The sequence below is a fragment of the Dermacentor variabilis genome, chromosome 3 (assembly GCF_050947875.1).
Source record: "Dermacentor variabilis isolate Ectoservices chromosome 3, ASM5094787v1, whole genome shotgun sequence".
Taxonomy (NCBI): Eukaryota; Metazoa; Arthropoda; class Arachnida; order Ixodida; family Ixodidae; genus Dermacentor; species Dermacentor variabilis.
The window spans coordinates 215,825,637-215,847,786 of record NC_134570.1 but is presented as its reverse complement, the minus strand read 5'-3'; the positions used below and the strand labels follow the sequence as shown (position 1 = coordinate 215,847,786).

The 22,150-nt window shown below is 45.9% G+C and overlaps 1 protein-coding gene across 1 annotated transcript in view; it reads left to right on the top strand.

Annotated features, from left to right (window-relative positions):
* The window catches only part of LOC142574420 (receptor expression-enhancing protein 5-like), a 208,947-nt gene that overhangs the window by 75,316 nt on the left and 111,481 nt on the right, over positions 1–22,150 (top strand). Inside the window, exon 3 of the mRNA XM_075683507.1 lies at positions 8,841–8,979. Within this exon, the coding sequence (XP_075539622.1) occupies positions 8,841–8,979 (139 nt within the window). The remainder of the gene's footprint in view (positions 1–8,840; positions 8,980–22,150) is intronic.

The following is a 22,150-nucleotide window of genomic DNA, read 5'->3' as shown; positions in this document are numbered from 1 at the left end:
TAAGCATCCAGGTTTCTGCCCCGCACTTGAGTACTGGTAAGACACAGCTGTTGTACACTTTTCTCTTGAGGGATAATGACAACCTGCTGTTCATGATTTGCGAATGTCTGTCAAATGCAACCCAGCCCATTGTTGTTCTTCTGATTATTTCAGTTTAAGGATCCGGATCAGCGGTCATTACATGCCCGTACTAGATGTATTCCCTTACCACTTCCAGTGTCAGGCTACCAATCGTACAGTGCTGTTGTCTTCCGAGACGGCTAAACATTGCTTTAGTTTTCTGCAGATTAATTTTTAGACCCACCCTTCTGCTTTGCCTCTCCAGGTCAGTGAGCATGCATTACAATTGATCCCCTGAGTTACTAAGCTAGGCAATATCATCACCGAATTGCAAGTTACTAATGTATTCTCCCTTAACTCTTATCCCCAATTCTTCCCAATCCAGGTCTGCGAATACCTCCTGTAAACACGCTGTGAATAGCATTAGGGAGATCGTTTCTCCCTGCCTGACGCCTTTCTTTATTGGGATTTTGTTGCGTTCTTTATGGAGGACTACGGAGGCTTTGGAGCCGCTATAGATATCTTTCAGTATTTTTACATACGGCTCGTCTACACCCTGATTCCATAATGCCTTCATGACTGCTGAGGTTTCGACTGGATCAAATGCTTTCTCGTGATCAATGAAAGCTATATATAAGTGTTGGTTATATTCCGCACATTTCTCGATCACCTGACGGATAGTGTCAATATGGTCGGTAGTTGAGTAGCTTTTACAAAAATCCTACCTGTTCCATTGGTTGACAGAAGTCTAAGGTGTTCCTGATTCTATTTGCTATTACCTTAGTAAATACTTTGTAGGCAACGGACTGTAAGGTGATCGGTCTATCTCTTTTGAAGTCTTTGGGGTCCCCTTTCTTATGCATTTGGATTATGTTGGCGTTTTCCCAAGAATCCGGTACGCTCGAGGTCATGAGGCATTGCATATACATGGTGGCCAGTTTTCCTAGAACAATCTGCCCACCATCCTTCAACAAATCTGCTGCTACCTGATCCTCCCCAGCTGCCTTCCCCCTTTGAATAGCTCCCATGGCTTTCTTAACTTCTTCCGGCGTTACTAGTGGGATATCAAATTCCTATAGATTATTCTCTCTTCCATTATCTTCGTGGGTGCCACTGGTACTGTATAAATCTCTATAGAAATCCTCAGCCACTTCAACTGTCTCATCCATATTAGTAATGATATTGCCGGCTTTGTCTCTTAAGGCATACATCTGATTCTTGGCTATTCCTGGTTTGTTCTTCCCTGCTTTTAGGCTTCCTCCGTTCCTGAGAACATGTTCAATTCTATCCATGCTATACTTCCTTATGTCAGCTATCTTACGCTTGTTAAATAACTTGGAAAGTTCTGCCAATTCTATTCTAGCTGTAGGGTTAGAGGTTTTCCTACATTGGTGTTTCTTGATCAGATGTTTAGTCTCCTGCGATAGCTTACTGGTATTATTTCTGACGAAGTTACCACCAGCTTCTATTGCACGCTCCTTAATGATGTCCCTAAGATAGTCATTCATTGCTTCAATATTAAGGTCATCTTCCTGAGTTAAAGCCGAATATCTGTTCTGTAGCTTGATCCGGAATTTCTCTATTTTCCTTCTTACCGCTAGTTCATTGATCGGCTTATAATGTACCAGTTTCTTACCTTCCTTCCTCAAGTCTAGGCTAATTCGAATAGCTACCATCCTATGATCACTACAGCGCACCTTGGCGAGCAGGTCCACATCTTGTACGATGCCAGGGTCAGCGCAGATGCTGGCATCAGATCCTGGCGCCATTCAGGCTCCTCTACGTCCACTTTCGGCTATCTCGCTTGTGGAAGGAGGTATTCATTACCCGCATATTATTCCGTTCTAGAACCTCTACCAATAACTCTCCTCTGCTATTCCTCGTACCATGCCATATTTCCCCACAGACTTGCCGCCAGCCTGCTTCTTTCCTACCATGGCATTGAAGTCGCCCATCTGTATAGTGTATTTTGTTTTGGCTTTACCCATCGCCGATTCCACGTCTTTATAGAAGCTGTCAACTTCCTGGTCATCATGACTGGATGTAGGGGCGAAGGCCTGTACGACCTTCAATTTGTACCTATGATTAGGTTTCACAACAAGACCTGCCACCCTCTCGTTAATGCTATAGAATTGCTGTATATTACCAGCTATATCCTTATCAATCAGGAATCCGACTCCTAGTTCTTGTCTGTCCGCTAAGCCCCAGTAGCACAGTACGTGCCCAGTTTTTATCACTGTATATGCTTCATTTCTCTACCTAACCTTCACTTCACTGAGCGCTTATAGCCTCTGCCCTACGTGAGTATGAGCCACTGTAATTGTCGCTTGCTTACAGGGCTATGAGTCATTTCTTGCGGGAGTATGAGCCATTGCTGATTATGATAGATGCTTGTTTTTACCTTGTTTTTTATTGAAACGTGCCCTGTTTTGTATGTTGTATGCGTGATTCCAATGAATGTATGCACTGCTCGCTTCACTTTGCGGAGCGCTTCTAGCCTCCGCATTACGAGGGCGATGAGCCATTTATTATTATTTTTTTTTGCTTTGAGGGGTATGCGCCAATGCTGATGATGATAAATTTTGTTCACGAACGGACCCGAAAAATGCCGACCACCGGGAGGCTAACACCTTCGCTGTAAAAAATACTGAAGTGCGAAAAATACGGACGAAGCAGCCGCCGAGGGTACTTCCATTGCGCTTGTTCTCCTATTGTCAGGATTTGTAGAAATAAAGCGAAAGTATAATTAAAAGCCATGCACGTCCGCAGCAAGAATGATACAGTAAGTCTTTAGCAACAATACGATTTTAAGGGAAAAGATAGACGCAAATCGAAAGACACCCAAAATGTTGTAAGTGACAGAACTCTGGTTATTTTACTTTATGTGGACGGCGGGGGGAGGTTGGCAGGGGCATAGCCGGGGGGGAGGGGCGCTCTGCCTCTACACAAAACATCAGGGGGGGGGGAGACCGGGACCCTCCAGCCATTTTTCCTTCTTGCCACCTATGTGTATGCTAATGCAACAAATTTTACCGTCTCTATACTTATCGTTTTTGCGTCTTACGCCTTTGTGCTCAAATTCTGCTACGTGCTTAGTGCGTCGCTACATTCACTACCTAATCTTGTTTGGGGCTCACCTCCGGACGTGCTTAAAAAAATGCATTGGTCATGCCGCAAATCGACTTGACATCCAATCAGTGTTGCTACACTATCGCGAAAATGCATCCCGTCATGCAGAACGGCGCCTTTGCGGCAAATTGGGTGCAGTTCGCGGTAGAGGTCAATGACTATAGAATCAATTGACGTAGCTAGTGTCCAAATTGCTTACTGCAAGCATTACCCTTTCTTTTGCATGCCTCCGCCTTTCGAACTCTGCCACCATGCACACTGCGACTTGCACTTACAGCGAAAGATTCCACAGGTCGGTAGCTCCTTTGGCTATTCGCTTCACGATTGCTGTCCCCTTCCTTGCAGTTCGTCGAACACTCAGCCCATTATGAGCGCTAGGTGCCTGTCCACCGTTGTGTCCCAAAAGGGTTCCTTAACATTCGCTATCACTTCGGTAATCGGTTATCCCGGAAGCGCGCTAATCTGGGCCCCTATAATGTAATAATATTCGAATAGGTTTTTATTCCAATCTTCCGACGCCAAATTTGCGTAACCGCTAACGCAAACGTCGGGCGGTCACCCTCAGGGTTGTTTGAACAGACAAACCAAACGCTCTCCTCGTCCATAGGCCGTCACTTTTGTTTCCTGGGAAAACGAATAAGATTGCCTACACTGAGCTCCTTGTCTTATCTCATTGTTCTGGCAAGAGACGAGGAGCATGCTCAAGTGGAGAGGCACTCGATGGGGGGGGGGGGGGGCGAGCCATAGCGCTGAAAATTGATAAATGGATTTAGAGGGCTTTGTCGGCCTCTGCGATTGCTCGGCTTTCTCTTACTTAGCTTGCAGTGGCTGGTCGAAAATCGCGGCGGCATCCAACGGGAGCTTAAGAATGACGCTAAAACACATCCTCAGCAAAGAAAAGTTGGCAGAACGAGGTCGTAAACGTGCCGAAAGTGCTCGCAAACATTACATGGCCCCACAAAAAGTTCTATTATACGCAAATAAACCCAATTTCTCCGGCAGGTGCGAGTAGCCAGTGAGTGAGCGATCGGCGGCAGCCATCTTTTATTCTTTTCGGAGCGGGAGCAGCCTTCGGCTATTCAGAAGAAAAATCAGTTTTGTTCGGCATATTAATACATCTTTCACGCGTACACGTCACTGACGCGTGAGTTTTTGCGGTTTTGTGACGTCGCGTGACAGGCAGGGGAAGTGGTAGCAGCCCGCAAACTTTTGACCTATAGCCGAGGGCTAATGTCGAAAAGGCGTCAATTCAGAAATAACCATTTTCCTTTTGTTTGGTCATATCATGCATAATCACTGTGTACACGTCATATCAGATGGGGAGCTATCGTGGTTTTCGTGACGTGGCGTGACAGATAGGTGAAGGGGGGGGGGGTTTAAAAAAGTTTTTGACCAATTGCGGAGGACTGATTGCAGAATTGGAATAGAAATGTTTGGAAGAGTTTTGCGTCATAGCGCCCCAGTGCTGGGGTTCTTTTAGAGTCTGCACGGCAACTACAACTATAACGGTAATCCTTACAAGATGTCACCGGCATCTCATTTTCCGATACGCTTGTTGACTGACTTGACACCGGAATTGCATTGATCCTAGTGGCTGCGATTTTACAAGGTGCAACCGAGTGCAATATTGCCAAGCGTAATGCAGTTCGGAAGCATGCAGCATCAAAGCGAGGATGACGCAGCACTGGCAAATCCGTTGTTACACGCTCTTTCTGCAAGGTAACTCAGAACGTGAAAGCTGCTGATTTGTGGCAGTTTCTTCGAAGCGGCCACCAACACGGGTTGGCAAGGATATCGTATATGACAACTTCACCAAGTGTGCTACCTGTGTGCGTGCACCCTTATTGTGGCGCCACCACGTCAGCGGTAATCGCAGCCGCGTGTGCCGCCTGTGATGACCTGCGCCAGTTGCAGATTCCGCTGCATGGCTGCCACTGCATCCTGTACTGGCTCTCTGATTGAGTGTCGTGATGTCCCCGCCCCATGCATAGCTAAATTTGTTAAGAAAAACGAAAGCATTGCGAAAAGGGCTTCTGATGGATGACAAACACGATGAGGAGTTGTTCGCGTTCTAAAAAAAACTTTTTTTCTGGTGATTGGCGATTTTAACGATTTGAAATCCGAATGAACGGTAGCGCACAGATAACCCTGCAATGCATATGCAATTTTGCTAATTCGTGAGGGTGTTCTTGAATAGCCACACGGACTGCATTTTGGTTGAATGAATAACACACACAGAGTAAAAGGAAGGGCCGTTTTTTTTTACGTTAGTTTTGGATTGTCTGGCGTTGTGCTGGGCCTCCTTTCCAGAAATTTCGCGCAATACGTTACGGTGCGATGAGCTGCGCATTGTGTACCCTTATATGGCGCAGCGGTGATTCAATTTCGCTGCTAAGCACGAGGTCACGGGATGAAATCGTGGCAGCGGTTACCTCGACGGGAGGGGGGCGGGGGAAGGATGCAAGAACGCCCTCGTCCCGTGCAGTGGGTGCACGTTAAAGACCAGCAGTGAGTCCAAATTTCCAGAAACGTCCCTCACTAAATGAGCCTCATGTTCAGATAGTAGGTTTCGCACGTGAAGCAGCAGAATTCTATTTTTGCTAGATACCTATATATAGCAGGTCTGGACTTAAGGGAAACGTGCTCTTATCGTAGATGTCTATGACGAGCACGACGTTTACGTACTATTCATGATACCAATGTCGGTAATAAGGCAGTGTCAAACCAGACAGCACTCCTAACTAATACTGCAGTGAAATAAACACTCCGCTTTGCTGGTGGTCTAAAACGTTGCACAGTGACATAAATGTTAACTTGCCGTACTTTTATGATTTTTCGCCCATAAGACTGACCTGGACACAAAATTTTCTGAAACATTGTTGTTGAACAAAATGACACAAGGGGCCCTATAACGTAAAACTATTTCAATATGTTTTTATTCCAGGCTCCCTACGTCAAATTTGCGTAACCGCCGACATAAGCATTGAGCGGTGACCCGTGGCGTTGCCTCGTTTATAGGAGGTAGCTTTTGTTTGCTTTCCAAACGAAATCATTGCCTACATTGAGCGGTTTTTCTTATCTAATTGGCTGACAAGAGGCGAGGAGCACGCACAAGTGGAGAGGGTTTCGATGGGGCCGAGCCAATGCAACTAAAATAGGTAACCAGATGAAGAAGAATGTGCCGGCGTCTGCAATATGTCCGCTTACCCTTACTTAGCTAATGGTGGGTTGTATAAAATAACGACTGCCTGCAGGGGACCGTTCAAATTGCCGCTAAAACGGATCCTCGGCAAAGAAGAGTTGGCAGAGTGATGTCATATGCATGCCGAAGGAGCTAAATAACGTTATACTGCTACGAAACAAGTTTATCTATACGCAAAAAAACAAAAAAATACTCTCCGGCAGGTGCGAGTGGCCAGTGCATGAGCAATCGGCGGGCAGCCATCTTGTATCCCTTTTGGAACGGTGCAGAATCAGAGCCTCATTAAAGCACACCGTAGAGTGCAGGCGACACTACGCAAGCGGCCAAACGTGAAATCAGCACTTCTGTGCCCGTTGCGGTAGCACTGCGGCTATGACATTGCTCGATGTCGCGGGTTTGATCTCGACCGCTGCATTCGCATTTCAGCGGTGACGAAATAAAGAACGATTCAGCACATAGATTCAGTAACGCGTTAAAGTACACCATGGTGTCAAAATCAGTCCGGAGTCCGCCATCACGGCGTGCCCCATAATCCCATTGTGGGTTTGACACGTACTGCCCCATAATTCAAATGAAGTTTGATATTTGTGCCACGACGCGATGTGCTATGCGAATTCATGGCAATGCTCAGCCCACACAGAGGTTATGAAACATGGTGCACAACAACACCTCAAGCAAACACCTCTCCGTGTGTGTTCTGTGATACGCAGACAAACATCAGCGGTGCATATAAGGTAATGTTTAACATCAACTCACCGCTGTCGTCTTAGTCTAAATGCTTAAGAAATTAAACATTCGCCGTCAACATCACCGTTAAACATCGTCAATCAAAGGAAACAGTCCAAAAAGCTTCATAGAAATGTATTTCTACAGTGCGCGGGATGTGCATAATTTCTTTAAACAGACGTTGGTTTCAATTTTCACGTTGTCACGGAGTGCAAAAGAGAGCATTACGTGAAAAATACATTGGTGATCATCGCAAATAAAGGGACACTAAAGGTTAATATTAAGCCAACGTGAACTGTTGAAATACCATCCCAGAAACCTCGAAACGCTTGTTTCGTGCGAAGAAGAGACTTATTTGAAGAGAAAATGCGTTCTGAAGCGTCCGCGTACCTCTAGCGCAGTTCAAATCACCCGCACTTCGATCGAGGAGTATTGACGTCATGGTCTCATGGTGACGTTGCGCCGTCGGTGAGTAAAACGACTCCCGCAGACGGCGCGACGGCTTTTCTGCACAAAACGCAAACGCACGGCCAGGTAGAGCCAAGACAGAGCCAAAAGCAGCGCGAAATCGGAACTATGGTGGCTAGCGGAAGGGAAAGCGCACGACGATAAGCTGGTTCTTTGTTTTATGACGCCAACTTCGACGGTCGTTGCAATGGATGACCCTGACAACGACACATCAGCACGCGATGCTGGGCTCGAGTTCAGCGATTTAAGCACTCATGAACGTGACCTGCTGTTGAGGGCTCGCGCTGCCGGCGTCGTTGCGTACTACTACGACGACGGCCTGCTTTGAAAGGCACTTCACGCGACTTCAGTAAGTCAGCATTGAACTCGTAATCCTCTGGATGAAAGGGCAGCGAGCACGCTACGTGATTTTTCGGCACTTAACCACTTCCAGCGGAGAGGTTCACTCGTTGGCCCACAGTGATAAGTAACGTTAGATTCGCCGCTGCAACTGCCCTTGGTCAAGTTCCGCGGACCGTTTGCGCATCCCACGACATCACATGAACGTGGCATTCTCGCTGCTTGTTCCAAATGCAAGTTTCGCGAGCCAGCAGAACAACCGCAGCCCGACGCGATAAAGAAACAACTGAAACTCCAAAGCGCGCGCGGCGCAAAGTCGAGCGCGCAGAGTCGAGCGAAAACGAAACCTTTCGATCACCCATACTACTCAAGGGTAACGTCAAAATGTGATTTTTTTTATTAGAATCGAATAGAAGTAGACAAGTAGCATTTTCTTCCGTCTTATAATCTAATGAAATGATCTTTCTAATACGAGAGTAATTGAGTACTAGTGACATAAATTATGATGAGGAGTGCTTTCGTCATCGGGCTAGTACCGGAATGTCGCTGGAGGGTCTGAAATCGTGTCATGCATTTACCTCAATTTCTCGGTTACTAAAGCTCTGTCCTCGATTATATTGCTGCCTTAGACGTTCTAGAGCATTGCTTTATCACTTTAACTTGACTTTCTGGTAACTTTTAGTGTCCCTTTAAGTGAAGGACCTAATGAAGCATAATAATTAGGACGTAGGATCAAGAGCATGTCAAACAATAATTCAAGCGTGCTTAACTATATAACTTGGCATACTTAAATGAAATAAACACGAATGCTTTTTTCCTGCGTCTATTTGATGCACCGGAAAGTTCGACAGGTAGTGCATGTGTTGGGTTAGTCTTTAGTAGGTGACCTAAATATTGTTTTTGTTTTTATCGACAGCCTTAGAGCCATGGACAGACAATCTGTCGACCTCCAGCAGAAGTGGCTGGGATATTGGATGCTGTACGCCTTCGTCAACAGCTTTGAATGGATCTTTGTCAGAGTTCAAAAGAAGATAAAACGAATCTATTTCCTCAAGGTAAGTAATAGCAAACACAACTGCTCAGCAAAGAGGAGAAGGCAACTACTACCCACTTCATGATATTGATTATGGTTCCCATGACATTCGCTGCTCGCGTGGCGTTACCTTGGCCCCAACGTGTCAGTGAAACTCTGTCCGCGGTTAACGCGGCTTATGGGTTCATTAAGGCTTTCTAAAGCGAAATAAGGTACCCACATTGCCACGAGTAGAAAGAAATAGACCTATGCAAACTTTTACTCAGAAACATTCATTCTCATAAGTAAAGATGATCCGTACAACGGGGATGTCTTCTTATTACATAGATTCCTTGCGAGAAAGCGAGATTTCAAAGTATTTAGGTTTTATTTCCTATGAAACGAAAATGGGGACTTAACCTGGGATACGGTTCAGCGAGTCAGCCTAGCGTGGCTTACCACGCTAGCATAACACTTGTTGCTGCGCTTGAAATTGGAGGCAATTTGCTTGGAGTAGGGTAAGAAGCACATTTTTATTACAGCTTAAAGGGACAGACAACGGCTCAGAACATGAATCGATATAACCCCGCTGATGGAATGACTCCCTATTGCAGTGGCTAAAGCGAGCCGTGCTTTTCTCATTAAACGCCGATGTATATTTTCAATTCATTACTCAAAATCGCGACAAATGACCTTTGGCGCCCCACGCAGCAAAAACGTGAAGCTGTATAAGAGGTCCATAACGCGACCTTCTACTAGTGTACGCGGTTCCTGGACTCTTTTTTAGCATTTGAATGATATATACTTTTGGTTATTATATGTTTTTCCTGACTTACAATGTGCAGATAAGTCTTCGTTTGTAGTGCCTTCACCTTCATTTTCGATTAGTTGTCTCGGCTCGTCTATCGACAGAACAATGACGACGGGGGCCAGCCAGCAATGACGTAGGCATGTACTTGGGGAAAAACGTAGTACAAATATAAGAAGTGTCTGTACAACAACGCGTACTTATTGCACCAGCTTTGTATTTTAAAAATGACTGAAAAGGTCCAAATGTAAGTGGTTAACCACAGTTACACTCACTCCTGTGAAAACAGAACGATGGGCGGCTTTCACAATTTCCGAGGCGGGCTATCGACATCGCTCTCACTTCTCAGCGTTCCTGGACTAGGCACTCTTACTTTTTCGGAGCCTAAGCAGATAAAAAAGTTCTGCTTACTAAATATCTACGCTCTTTTGGAAGTAACCGCTGCAAGGGAGAACACTAACTAGGCTATCGCGTACCGCCATAAAAACTTGATCCTTAAAGGTTGGTTTACCTGTTCTTTTGATTTCTCAATTTTAGTAAATTTGGTACGCTGATGATTACAAAATAATTTATCTTCATTATTCTAGGGAAACTTTGCTCATTGTAGGGTCATAGAGAGGGTGGCGGGCGCCATGCTGTGGCGTCCCTCTACGCTCACAAGGGCTACTTATGCTAAACAGAAATTATGCCTATATGCACGTGTGTCTGATGATTTTTCAATGTACAGCACTGAGCGTTTGTGGCGTGTGTCATTCTTCAAATCCATCCTGTTTTATTGTACGCTGTTATAGACCCAAATGTTAGAATGTACGAACGCTCCCAAATCGCGCGTTTATTGTAATTGACAACGTAATATCTTCCCTGTGAGCTTTCCGCTATAGTTGTTGCCGTTAACGGCTCGTTTAAAGCTGCGCTACTAGGACTGCCTAATTATATTAGCTCGTTGCTTAAATTTGACAGCACGAAGAAGTGACTACAGTCGGTGGTGGCTTCATTGTTGACTTTCAAGAAGTTGGGTCATCATCCTGCGGTGCTATGCAGGATGCGCCGTGTTTCTTGTTCACCCGAGTTTTACCAGAGTTTGCTCGATGGCAGTCACAGAACGGAGATAGCGTGGACCGCGCAAGAGCTACAGGCAAAAAAATATGTAGGCAAAAAGCCGTGTACGACAACATGACCGCACCCTGCGCGGCACGCCGCCTCCACGTTTCAAGCGCAGCAGGCTGCACAACGAAACGCGCCAGCGCCACGTATTGTTATCCACGGATCATCGCCACTTAGCAATACAGTGACTGTCCCGCTTTTTATCTGCGCAGTTGCCTTGAGCCGCTTGCCACGCATTTCTAGGGCGCGTCATGGGCGTGCCTGCTCTTTCGGGCACTATCTTTCTATCCTCCGTCGAATGCGAATAGGGTTCATGCAGGGCATTCTTGCACCTACACTTTGCTCATACGAATACGTTAAAATACAACAAATAAAATGACAAATTTTTTTTTATTTCTTTGGGTATCTGCTTTTCGTTTTGAATGCTAGAAATTTCCGATAACAAACGGAGATCGAGCAAATTATTATGTTTTGCACTACTTGCCGCGAGTGGCGACAGTGAGGGGAAAGCTTAGAAGCGTATATATTAAAGAGGGTCGCACGCACGAGGGAGTTCATACGGTGATAAGCCACCTAGGGGCGCTGCAGTGCTATTCTCAATAAAGACAATCATGACCACTCTTTCTCTCTTAGGCGAAAGAAAACGCAGCGCCGCGGTAGGGCTGTTCATCGCAGGCGCTTCACTAGACTATCAAGGCTCCCGCTCTACCCACTAAACACAACACACTAGTTATAGATATGGGAGCAACGGCTGCCGCTGCAAAGTGGCAGTACATTATATTATGGTGCGTAGTGACGCAGTTCAGTGAAAATGTGCCAGCTTATCTTTGTGCGCGAAGCCTCTGCGATGCATTGCGACGAAGTGCGTGCTTCCCAGCGACACAATACATCGCTTGTCATCGCTTGCCCAGTGAAGGTGCCTCTGAGCGCATGTACGCAGTATTTGAGTGTGTTGTGCACTCCCAGGGTGCTTGCGGATTACCTCTGCTGGAGCCAACAGCGATCGCGGATGGATGTCGTAACGACACCGCAGCAATCGCATTTTGGCAGGTGAGAGCTCTTGTGTGCAGTTATAAAATGAGACTTTCAACGCAGGAAGGTGTTGGAACCGTTGAGCGCGCACTGATTGTGATGAAGAAATGCCATTGCACTGTGTCTAGAAAAGCGAGCGATTCTCGGACGCTGATCGTGTTTACGACGCTGTGGCTCCGATACATCAGCGATGACAGAGCAGCCATCTCTAACGACTGCTGCGATACGCACTCCTCAGCATCGTCGTCCCCCTCGGCGCATCGACGCCTTGCAAGCAGCTACAGTGACGTGCCGATAATTATTTACTGTGCGTTACGTCGCCACAATGCAGGCGATGAAACCGTGTTGTGGCGCCATCTCAGCCCGGGATTATGTATGCATAAGCCAGCGAGAGTCAACGCTTTGTTTTCGGTAGTGGTGCTCAGTACATCACCGATGACAGTGCGTTGTGCGTGTTTTATGTCGGCGGTCAAGATTGTTGTTCCCTCTCAGCTCGGCACCGCGTCGCTGTTGCCGAAAGATAAGTTGGGCGTAGCCCAACCGTGGTGGGTGGGTGCACAAGAGTTACATGCCTCACGCGGGGCGTGACCTCTGGTTTTGATTGACAGGTGAACTCGTGCTAAACTCGTACATCGCGAAGCCCTCTCCAAGTTCAACTCGTGAACATGGCTGTGGCAGCAGCAGCCTGTGTCATTGCATCCAGCGGCAGCAAGCGTCAGTAAGACCGTCTGGACCCGTTCACATACATCACCGACGTCGAGTTTCAGCGTCATTTTCGCCTGTCGAAGACCTCAGTGCGCTGGCTGTGTGACGAGCTAGGCGAAGACTCGTCTGTGGAGACGAGTCTTCGTTGCAGCGCGAGATGCGCAATTCGTTGCAGCGCGAGATGCGGATGTTGGGCCAAGCATGTTGTACCTATATATGCATTTGTGGCGAAATGAAAATGCATAGAAAATTGTAGTGTGTTGGCTTGCATGAAGAAAATACTTCAGAGTGTTTGCTCTGTTCACTGTTGATGCATGTGCCATAGGTTCAGTGTATCTTTCTCTTCTTTTTTGGGGGGGGGCAGTGTTATTCTGGATGGACAGATCATATATTTTCGTCTCATAACGTGGCTTTAATTCTTAAGCAGTAGAACAATGCAGATCAAATGCTCTGCATAACTCGGTGTGCGTGAAGATGTTATGAACTACCAAGGCAAAATTACATATCGGGAGAAGTGTGGTGCAGATGCCAATGAAAAGTCGGTCTTTAAACCGCCACGATAAAAATGAAAATTGTAGAGCGAGTAGACCTTTTGTACAGCTTTAGAGCAATGAATACACAAAACGTGATATGCTCAAACTTGTAAAAGGTTGCCGCAATGCCAAAGCACGATGAGTGACAGGCCCCATATTTTGGCATTGAACATGTCTTGTAACTGCTATTTTTATTGTAAGCCTCGCTGTCACGCCTTTCCCAGCGGCACTCTTTTTGCTGAAACATGGCGCTGTCTTTCCATTGGTGTCATGATGGTGATGGTAACGGCAACATTAAGGCTGTTATTGCTTGCCTCTTTGATTCCTGCGAGTTTAGTGGTAAAGAACATGGCACATGCATGCACCTGTGCTGCAAATTTAAAGCTTATGGTGATTTCTTGAAGAGCTAATTTAGGTTGGGGACATTTCAAAGATGTGTGCCATTGTGGCCTAATAACTAGAGCATTGGTGAGGTTGAAGACTGGGTGTATTGGTATAGAACCTTGAAGTTGAATTGCACAACAATATTACGGGACACAAAGAAGATAAATACACACAGCAGAACGCTCTGCTGTGTTTGTTACTCTTCTTTGTGTGCCGTCGAATTGTTGCGCGATCCAACTTCAAATAGAGCATAGGGCTTCGTTCTTGCAAGACCGAGGAAGTGTGAGCTATTCGACAACATGCCACTGCCTTGCCACACAATTATGGATGTCTGAAGGTTCGCAAACAAAGCTTTGCTTTCCAATCCACCTGCTCATGTAATACAAGCACTGACTGAAAGAACCTTCATACAAAAATAATGGTGAAATGAATGGCCTTTGAAAAGTGTAATTTGTATATTGACACTGTTGAAATGATAGACGCCACACGGGACTCAACAATTGTACTGGACAGAGCAGTTTGTTTCCTATGTGAAGCACAAGCTTCCATTACATGCTGTGCAGATAACCAAGCTCAGTTTGTTTTGGCGTGGTACACAACATTCACTGTAATATGTTTTTGATTCTAAAGAAGTGCCAAACACCCCCTCTTTTTCAAGGATGCCATGCGAATATTTGGGGAGACCTTCTTACAGCCCCCCATAAGGAAGTATGGCCAGTCAGCTTTCCTTGGATGCCTTTATAGATTTTTGTTCCTGATCATTGTTTGCTATCAAGTTGCTAAAGTATATGCCACCGGTGCAAGGTATTACGTGATTCTATAGTCGGATACAATTTTAGTAGGTCGTGGAACCTTCACTTCAAAGGCAAGTGAACACAAGCCTGCACCAATGGGCACGCGCTCTGGGCTGACGTCGGGCCACCGGACGCAATAATCCCGCGCGTTGGAGAGGGGCTATTTATTTAAACGTGGAGGCAATCGGCTGCTGCGCTTTGGTCATCTGGGCGAGGCTTCTCCTGTCTTCTCAAGCTGTATAAGACAGTAGAGGATGGCGCTTTTCGTTCATGTTCCTATGTACGAAGTGAGAAACTGCGATTATTTGGCCTATGAAACGGATGCATCACAAGTGAGCTATGTAAGGGTTCAAGCTGTGTGAAAATTAGTACATGCAACTATATTACATTCTAAAAGAATATGTGGTATCGAACATACATGTAATGGCACGTTCAAATCAGGGAGTGTTGCATTCATATGCACAGTCTATAGGTGATATCATTATTAAGCTGCTGCTGTGTTTACTGTCTTTTCATTGTGAATTACACACACCGTTCGTCTTGTCACTAATCAAGACGCACTGTATTCTTGCACATGGAAAGAACAAACAGCAGAATAACGTGTATGCTGCATTAGTGTATTCTTCATTTACGTGGTCCAAGAGTGGCACAGGTTGTCTTACGTTTTTGACCATTTTGAAGAGACAGCAAGTGCATGTTACAATTGTCCTAATATGCACAGCACAATGTTTACTTCAATAATTTTATTCATGCTCTTGAATAATATACAAAATAATCAACTGGAAGTTCATTTATAAGGTGTCTTCTGGGGGCTAGACTGGAGAACAGGGAGGGCGCTGATATGCTGTTGCAGGGCAGCCCTCTGGACCTCTGCCACACTTTCAAGAGCACGTGCCTGGCGCTCGCCTACTGCCACCAGGCGACTGAGTGCCTCCAGCAGCAGAATGTTTTGTTGCAAAAGGTAGTGGATTGTTGGAATGAGCCAACCGCATATAAGCCATTATTTACAAAGAAAAATTCTTGTTGCACTATTGGTATTAAGCGCCCTTGACTGTGGAAGCCTTAAGCGTAGCATGCACAATAAAACAATGTGTCAAGACAACGCTGCTTCATTTTTCATAACTGGGGTTGTCTTTTTCATAGCCAGTTGTCATGTTGAGTAGTGTGCCAGCAGCTGAGGTGTCCCCGCACCTTCACGAGTGTCTACTCTCAGCACCACACACCTATTTTTGTTCACTGCCAAAGAAATGCCGCTCCCTACAATCCCGCCTTATACGAGCTGATTGCATCCTATGCCTGGAAACATCATATTTTTGCCCCATTACACTATTTTCTACCATCCTCGGCTGCAGTTCTCTTTCCTTGACGTCCATTCTGTGACGCTTATATAATCACCTGTTCTGAATTGGCAACGACTGATTGAAGATAAGCATGGCCTGCCCGCCGACCCCACCTTTTTTCTTAATCTCAACTAGCATATCAGTTGCCACGGCTTACTGCGCCACTGTCTTCCTGTATAATGCTATCTCCAACAATTCTTGTTACTTCGCTTTCGCACAGTCCTCGACTTCTCAAGTTCTTTGTTGACCTCCAGATTTATGTCCTATATTGCAGACTAGTAGAATTTAATGATTCAAAACTTTTTTCTAGGATATCGATAACGTTGCAATCACGATTCGGTAATGCCTTCCATGTGCTGTTCAAGCTATGAAATTTTTGTATGTTTCCCGCTTTATATCAGTACCTGCTACTGATATTTCACCTGGCTAAAGATATTCTTGCATAGATTCTGCTGGCGGAATGCCACTCGTGAATTTTCGTTATCTCCCCAAGTTAGTGAAGGTTGCCTTTATCCTTTCCTCATTATTCAACCTTCCAATACTCGCTCTAGGTCCGCCTAAGTGTAATAGTACGAATAATTCTAACCGTGCAGCGAATAGCACCTGGGTGATTTTGTCTCCTTGCCTGACCCCTTTTTTACTGCTATTCCACTTTGCTAGTGGCGAATTAATATATCTGCATAGTCTCGATATTTCCCAGGGTATTGTGCTTCTTGTGCTTTATGGTGTACAACGTTTAAGACTGTATGTGTATCTAATTATTCGAAATGCCTTTTTGCTATAAATGAAGCCATGTAAAAATTTCTTGCGCTCTGCAGATTTTTCAATTACCTGATTGATGACATGAATATGTTCCATTATAGAAAGCTCATACCTGGAGGCTGTGTCTGTCTGGGTTGGTTTGAATGAAGTGTTGGGCTGACTTGATCACCTTGGTGAATGTTTTGTACAATATTGAATTGCCGTAATTGTCTTTCAGTGCGTACATTTCAATCTTTCCTGTGACAAGTTTCTTCTCGCAGATTATATGCTGATTGAATTCACTACTGTTTCCTTACTCCTTCCAATGCTGTAATTTTATTATCCCTAATAACCTTTATGTCCATCAGCTCTGCCAGTTTCGTGAGTTCTGTTTTATTTCTGAGGCTACACACCTTCATGCTTATTTATCACATGCTTTGTTACTTCAGAAAAGTTGTCTACTTCTCGCTGTGGTGCCTTACATCCTCCTTAAATATCATTTTCGTAGTATTGTAATGTTCCATTTATTAAATGAACTTTAGCGTCATCTCAGTCTTTACATATTTCTGTTCTATCTATTGGTGCGTAATTATTTGTGAAGAGCACGATATAATCTGCTCTCAACCTGATTGTATGTACGTTGGTTTGTTTGTCCCTTGACTAATTTTGCTCCTCTCTTAAAATTCATAAAAATTCGGGACCTATGATTACTGCCATTTACCCTACATAACACTTCCACATCTTGTACTATGCTGACATAAGCGTATGTAATGAAAGTTATTTCATATTTTTGTTTTCCTGCTGGTACTTCTCCAGTCTACTTCATGTTATTGTACTTCCAGAAGAATGTATTCGTCATTCAGTCTATTCCTTTCAAATTCTGCCAATCTCCCCTCTACACAGTCACCAATTGCCTGTTCCGCCTGCTTTGGATAGTAACGACATTGATGTTCATTTGCAAGCACAACCAATAGGCTTGCAATACTTGCCCCATACGCCAGGTTGCCCCAAGTGATGCGTTTCTTGATTCTGAACATTCTCTGCATTACACTTTGTGAAATTGCCGTTGCCCTACTAAACGCTAAATGTGAATAAACCGATAAGTTAACAGCAAAGGAGCAAGGAAGGCTAACACAGGGCCTCTGTCAGAAATACCCATGAAGCCGCTAAGCTGCATGTTAGGCCTTGTTTTATGGTGTCAAAAGCCAAGCACTTTGTGTGGTTGCAGAATGGTTTGCAATTAAAGATTATACATGCATGTGCTGTGTCATCCCGCAGACCCTCGACTGCCTCGGCCAGCCTCTTCTGGTGTTCCGCAATTATCTGAATTATCTTCCTGTCTGCAAGCCTTCTGGCATTGTGTTCGTGTGGGGCACTGTGGTGTATAATGAGGAGAAAAACGAATAAGGAATTTAAACAACACAGCGTGACATGTTTGTGCTAGCTCGTAAAAAGAAAAATGGAAAGTTGCAGTTGAATAAGTAATACCTAATTGCGCAAAAATGCCAATGACACACCGGAAATTGACTGCTGCAGTGGGATTACTGGTGGGTCCAACTGGCTGGTCGAGAGCTACGACTCCTGTAGAATGATGGTGAAAGAAACAGATAACTTGCCTAAATAAAATCATCCAAACAAACCCTTTTATAGTATGACAATGCTAAACCATACTTTATGTTATGCAGTTGAGTGCAAGCTCTACAGTTGTGGGCTAATGGAGCTTTCTGCACTCCTTTCATGGCGTTAGCTGTAGTCGAGTGGAAATGCCAGATTTTATACTGTCTATGGATTGCACTTTCACGATAGCGATTAAACAAACACAATTAAACTGCACATGCAGTACCTCCCTCACCAGTGTGGGGTCTTTTAGCAACAGTGAAGGCACCAAGCCCACGGCTTATTCACGGCCAACCCACGAAAGAACCGTCCCTCCGAGCCCAGGTAGCTTTCCACCGCCTGTGCCTCTGACATTGAGGGCAAAACGCGTTTAACAAGGAGGTACGCAGAAAATATCCAATTGAGACAGTTACTCGCGAATATAACTCGTCAACCATTTACAGAAATGTATTTAACATGATTAAATACTACTAAAAGCCACTGCGACACCACGGCCCCGCAGCTCTAAGTTGGTCAAAACTTAATGAATTAACGAATAAGGCGACGTGTCATTGTAAGCATAACGCAGACCGACAACAGGAGCGTTTCTTTCCTTAAATAACTATAATACCAGTGCAACTTACGTGGCAGCTTCCGACAGAACGACTGCATCCCACTTGATTTGTGCGACAAGCTCTCACCAATACCGCCGCCAATTTGTCGCACTCTTCTTTGAGGGACCACGTTAGTTTAGAAGCTCCGCCAGCTGGGCCCACAATTTTTAACGCTCATGGCCCGTGAAGCGCCCGCACAGTTCGCTGCTCGGCCTGGCTTGGTCGAGATGCTTCTCCAAGAAGGCTAATAATTCTTCTTTTTGGAGAGCAGACGCATGAAGCCCCGACCTGGTCTTTTTTGCTGCGGATGGTGCGAGTTCACTTTCCGCCAGGTTTCTGGCTATGGCATATGCCTACTTGGGGGAGTGGCATGGCTTCGAAGCTCGGGCAAACTCGATTACGTGCATGTAAAAGCACGAACACTCATTCGTTCTGAATGCGTTTTTAAACTGCTGGACATTCAGTTCGTTACTACGAAAGTGACTTAATCCGTGCACTATTATTATGCTAAATACTAAACAGTAGAAATATACTTATCTGCAGTTGCTCTATGTCTCCTTCACTGTGTTGGTTGCGAGATCCATCGTCGGCGCCACCTCCTTGTAGCATCGTAGCTAAATAGGCTGCCTTCGTTTTGCACACCTATGGTGTTGGGCTGCTGAGCACGAGGTCGCGGGATCGAATCCCGGCCATGGCGGCCGCATTTAGGTGGGGGAGAAATGCGAAAACACCCGTGGTACTTAGATTTAGGTGCACGTTAAAGAACCCCAGGTGGTCAAAATTTCCGGAGTCTCCCACTACGGCGTGCCTCATAATCAGAAAGTGGTTTTGGCACGTAAAAACCCATAATTTTTTTTCCTTTTGCACACACTATGTAATATTCGTGACGCTCCCATTCACGCAGTGTGGAGGAACTCAGCGCACTCCGAAATAGCAGGGTGCAAGTTGTTTCGTCAGCATTACGCCACGAACAGTAGGAGCGCGTTGCCATCTGTAAAATCGTCGAAGCTATTGGCAGTCTTGCGGGGTGCACGGAAAGATTGCTCACGGAGGAGCCGAACTATCCAAGAAATAGTGGCCATCGTCGAGCCTGACCACTACGTCGCGCACCGCAAGCTCGTTGTACAAGTTTGTTTACGCTGGGCTCTCCGATGCTTAGTCGTCATGCTCGCCCGGTGTATCGATGTGGTGACGCCACCACAGCGTTCCCTCGTGGTATAATGCGAAGCGTGCTAAGTTACAAATTAGTCTAATACGCATTCAATGTACATCTTGTAAGCTTTAAAATGCTTCTAAACCACGTTGAACTAACTAAATGTACTAAATGCATTTGTTTTATGTCTTGCTTCTGCATGTAATACACTCGGTGGAACGACAAACAAGTGAAAGAAGGCATGACCATGCACCGACGGTATGATCACGTGAGCCCCAGTGCGTCCACCGCCCAGAAGGCAACGCCGAAGGAATGATAGCTACCCAGAGTGAACCTAGATAGACCAATGAAACTGGAGCCTTGTCGAATCATTAACTTTGTCTCGGTACCATTTGTGCTTTCATCCTGGGATGTCGCCAGAGCTCGTCAAGATCCGCAGTTTCGCCAAACTCGGCGCATCGTGCACTGCACCCTAGGTCACCGAAACTATGTTAGAAAATAGTTGTCAGTTCATTACCAGCAAGATTTCCGCCACAAGATTACGTGCACACTCAAAAACGCTTGTTTATGTCTTACATCAGTAAGAAAAACCGTGACTCGTTCAAGAATTCTCACTGCGTGATGATTGGATGTTTTCCGCCTCTCCCCAGTTGCATGTGCACACAGATCGCAGAGATGACTGCAAGCAAGCGCTGAGAAACTAGCGTTTGCAAATTTTCAGGACTTGATTCATAATTGTAAATTATTGTGCTCTTTATGCTGAAGCAAATCCATGAACGTTATGTATATTTTTATCGAAGGATGAACAAAGAGAGGAAGAAGACGCTGGCTGCTGAGGGTAGTTGGACGACAGCCATCTTGACTACTCCGACACATTTTGTATATATACTGTAAATATAATCTTCCCTACTCTCACCATCCGCGTAACATATTGGTGAGAGGTGCGGGGTACCGCGGCTGGAAACGGAGCTCCGCAGTGGACGTCGCATCACCGTCCGCACAATGAATGACGGTGAGCACTCGGAATTAACGTCATTGCCGCCTCCTACGTCACCGTCGCATGCTACGTCACTGTCACCTTCGGTTGTCGTTGTGGAACCCAAGGATTCTGGAACTTTCTGCGGGACCGATGGCGCCCACGTTGAAGAGTGGGTGGCCATGTTTGAACGCGTGAGTGGAATCAACAGATGGGACACTACGCTTAGATTAGCTCACCTGTTGTTCTACCTAAGAGGCGCGGCAAAGGTGTGGTGCTAAAATCACGAAGAGGAGCTAACCAGCTGGGACCAATGCAACGAGAAATTGCCAGAGTTATTTGGCAAGCCAGCCGGTCGTAAAAGTGCCGCAAAGCGGGAACTGGCCTCCCGTGCTCAATCCCCCGCGGAGTCCTATGTCCCGTACATAGGACGTGCTGGCACTTTGTCGTAAGGCTGATCACAACATTACAGAAGCTGAGAAGGTCGAGTACGTGGTTAAGGGCATTGTTAACGACGCCTTTCATTTGCTCATGTGGAAAAGCTGCTCTACAGTTGATGCAATCATTAAAGAGTGCCTACAATTCGAGCAGGCCAAAAGCCGACGCGTCTTGCAACCATTCGCCAGACTTCCCAATACTGCCGCAACGTAGACGTGTGAAGATCAACTCGAACAGCAGCATGCGTCGTCATCAGAGGACGTGGTGCCAATCGTTAGACGTGAACTGGATGCGATGGCGCCCGCAGCTTTCTAGTCACGTAGCCCTGATGCTACCACATTTTCAGTTCCCCTTGTACAAGCCATTGTTGGCCAGCTACTTGAAAACATTGGTTTACATTCTGTGTGGGCTGTCGCCAATCCCAGAGCTAACGAACGCCCTTGTACTATTTTCGCTCCACCCCAACGCTTCTCTCCGTGTTATCACAAGCCGACTGAGTGAACTGCGGACGACCGGCCGATATGTTTCACCTCTCTCGCATTGGTCATATCGCCCGATATTGTCACAACTCGTGGTTCCCAACACCTCGCACGCTGACCAACTTGAGCGGTTTTGATGGGAATGCCCGCAATGTTTCCACCACCGTCGAGTCTAACAGCTCCGACAACTCTGCTAGAAACACATGGTACAGCCGCTCACCATCGGCGCGCGGACACCAGTCTCGTTCTCCGCAAACACGTCATCCATCTTCCCGTTCGCCGCAGCCACGCCTCCTTTCGTCCCCTGGGGCTTTTGGCCGCACCCTTTCGGAAAACTAGGAAATACAGCCCTCGTAGGTGGTGCTGCATTGCCGACTACTGCAGCAAATCCTCTGTGTGTGCCCACATGGAGAAGTGTAATTGACATCAAAATAGACGGCGTACCTGTCCAAGGACTTGTCGACACTCGAGCTCACGTATCTGTGATGAGTGCTAGCCTACGTAGACGTTTAAAAAA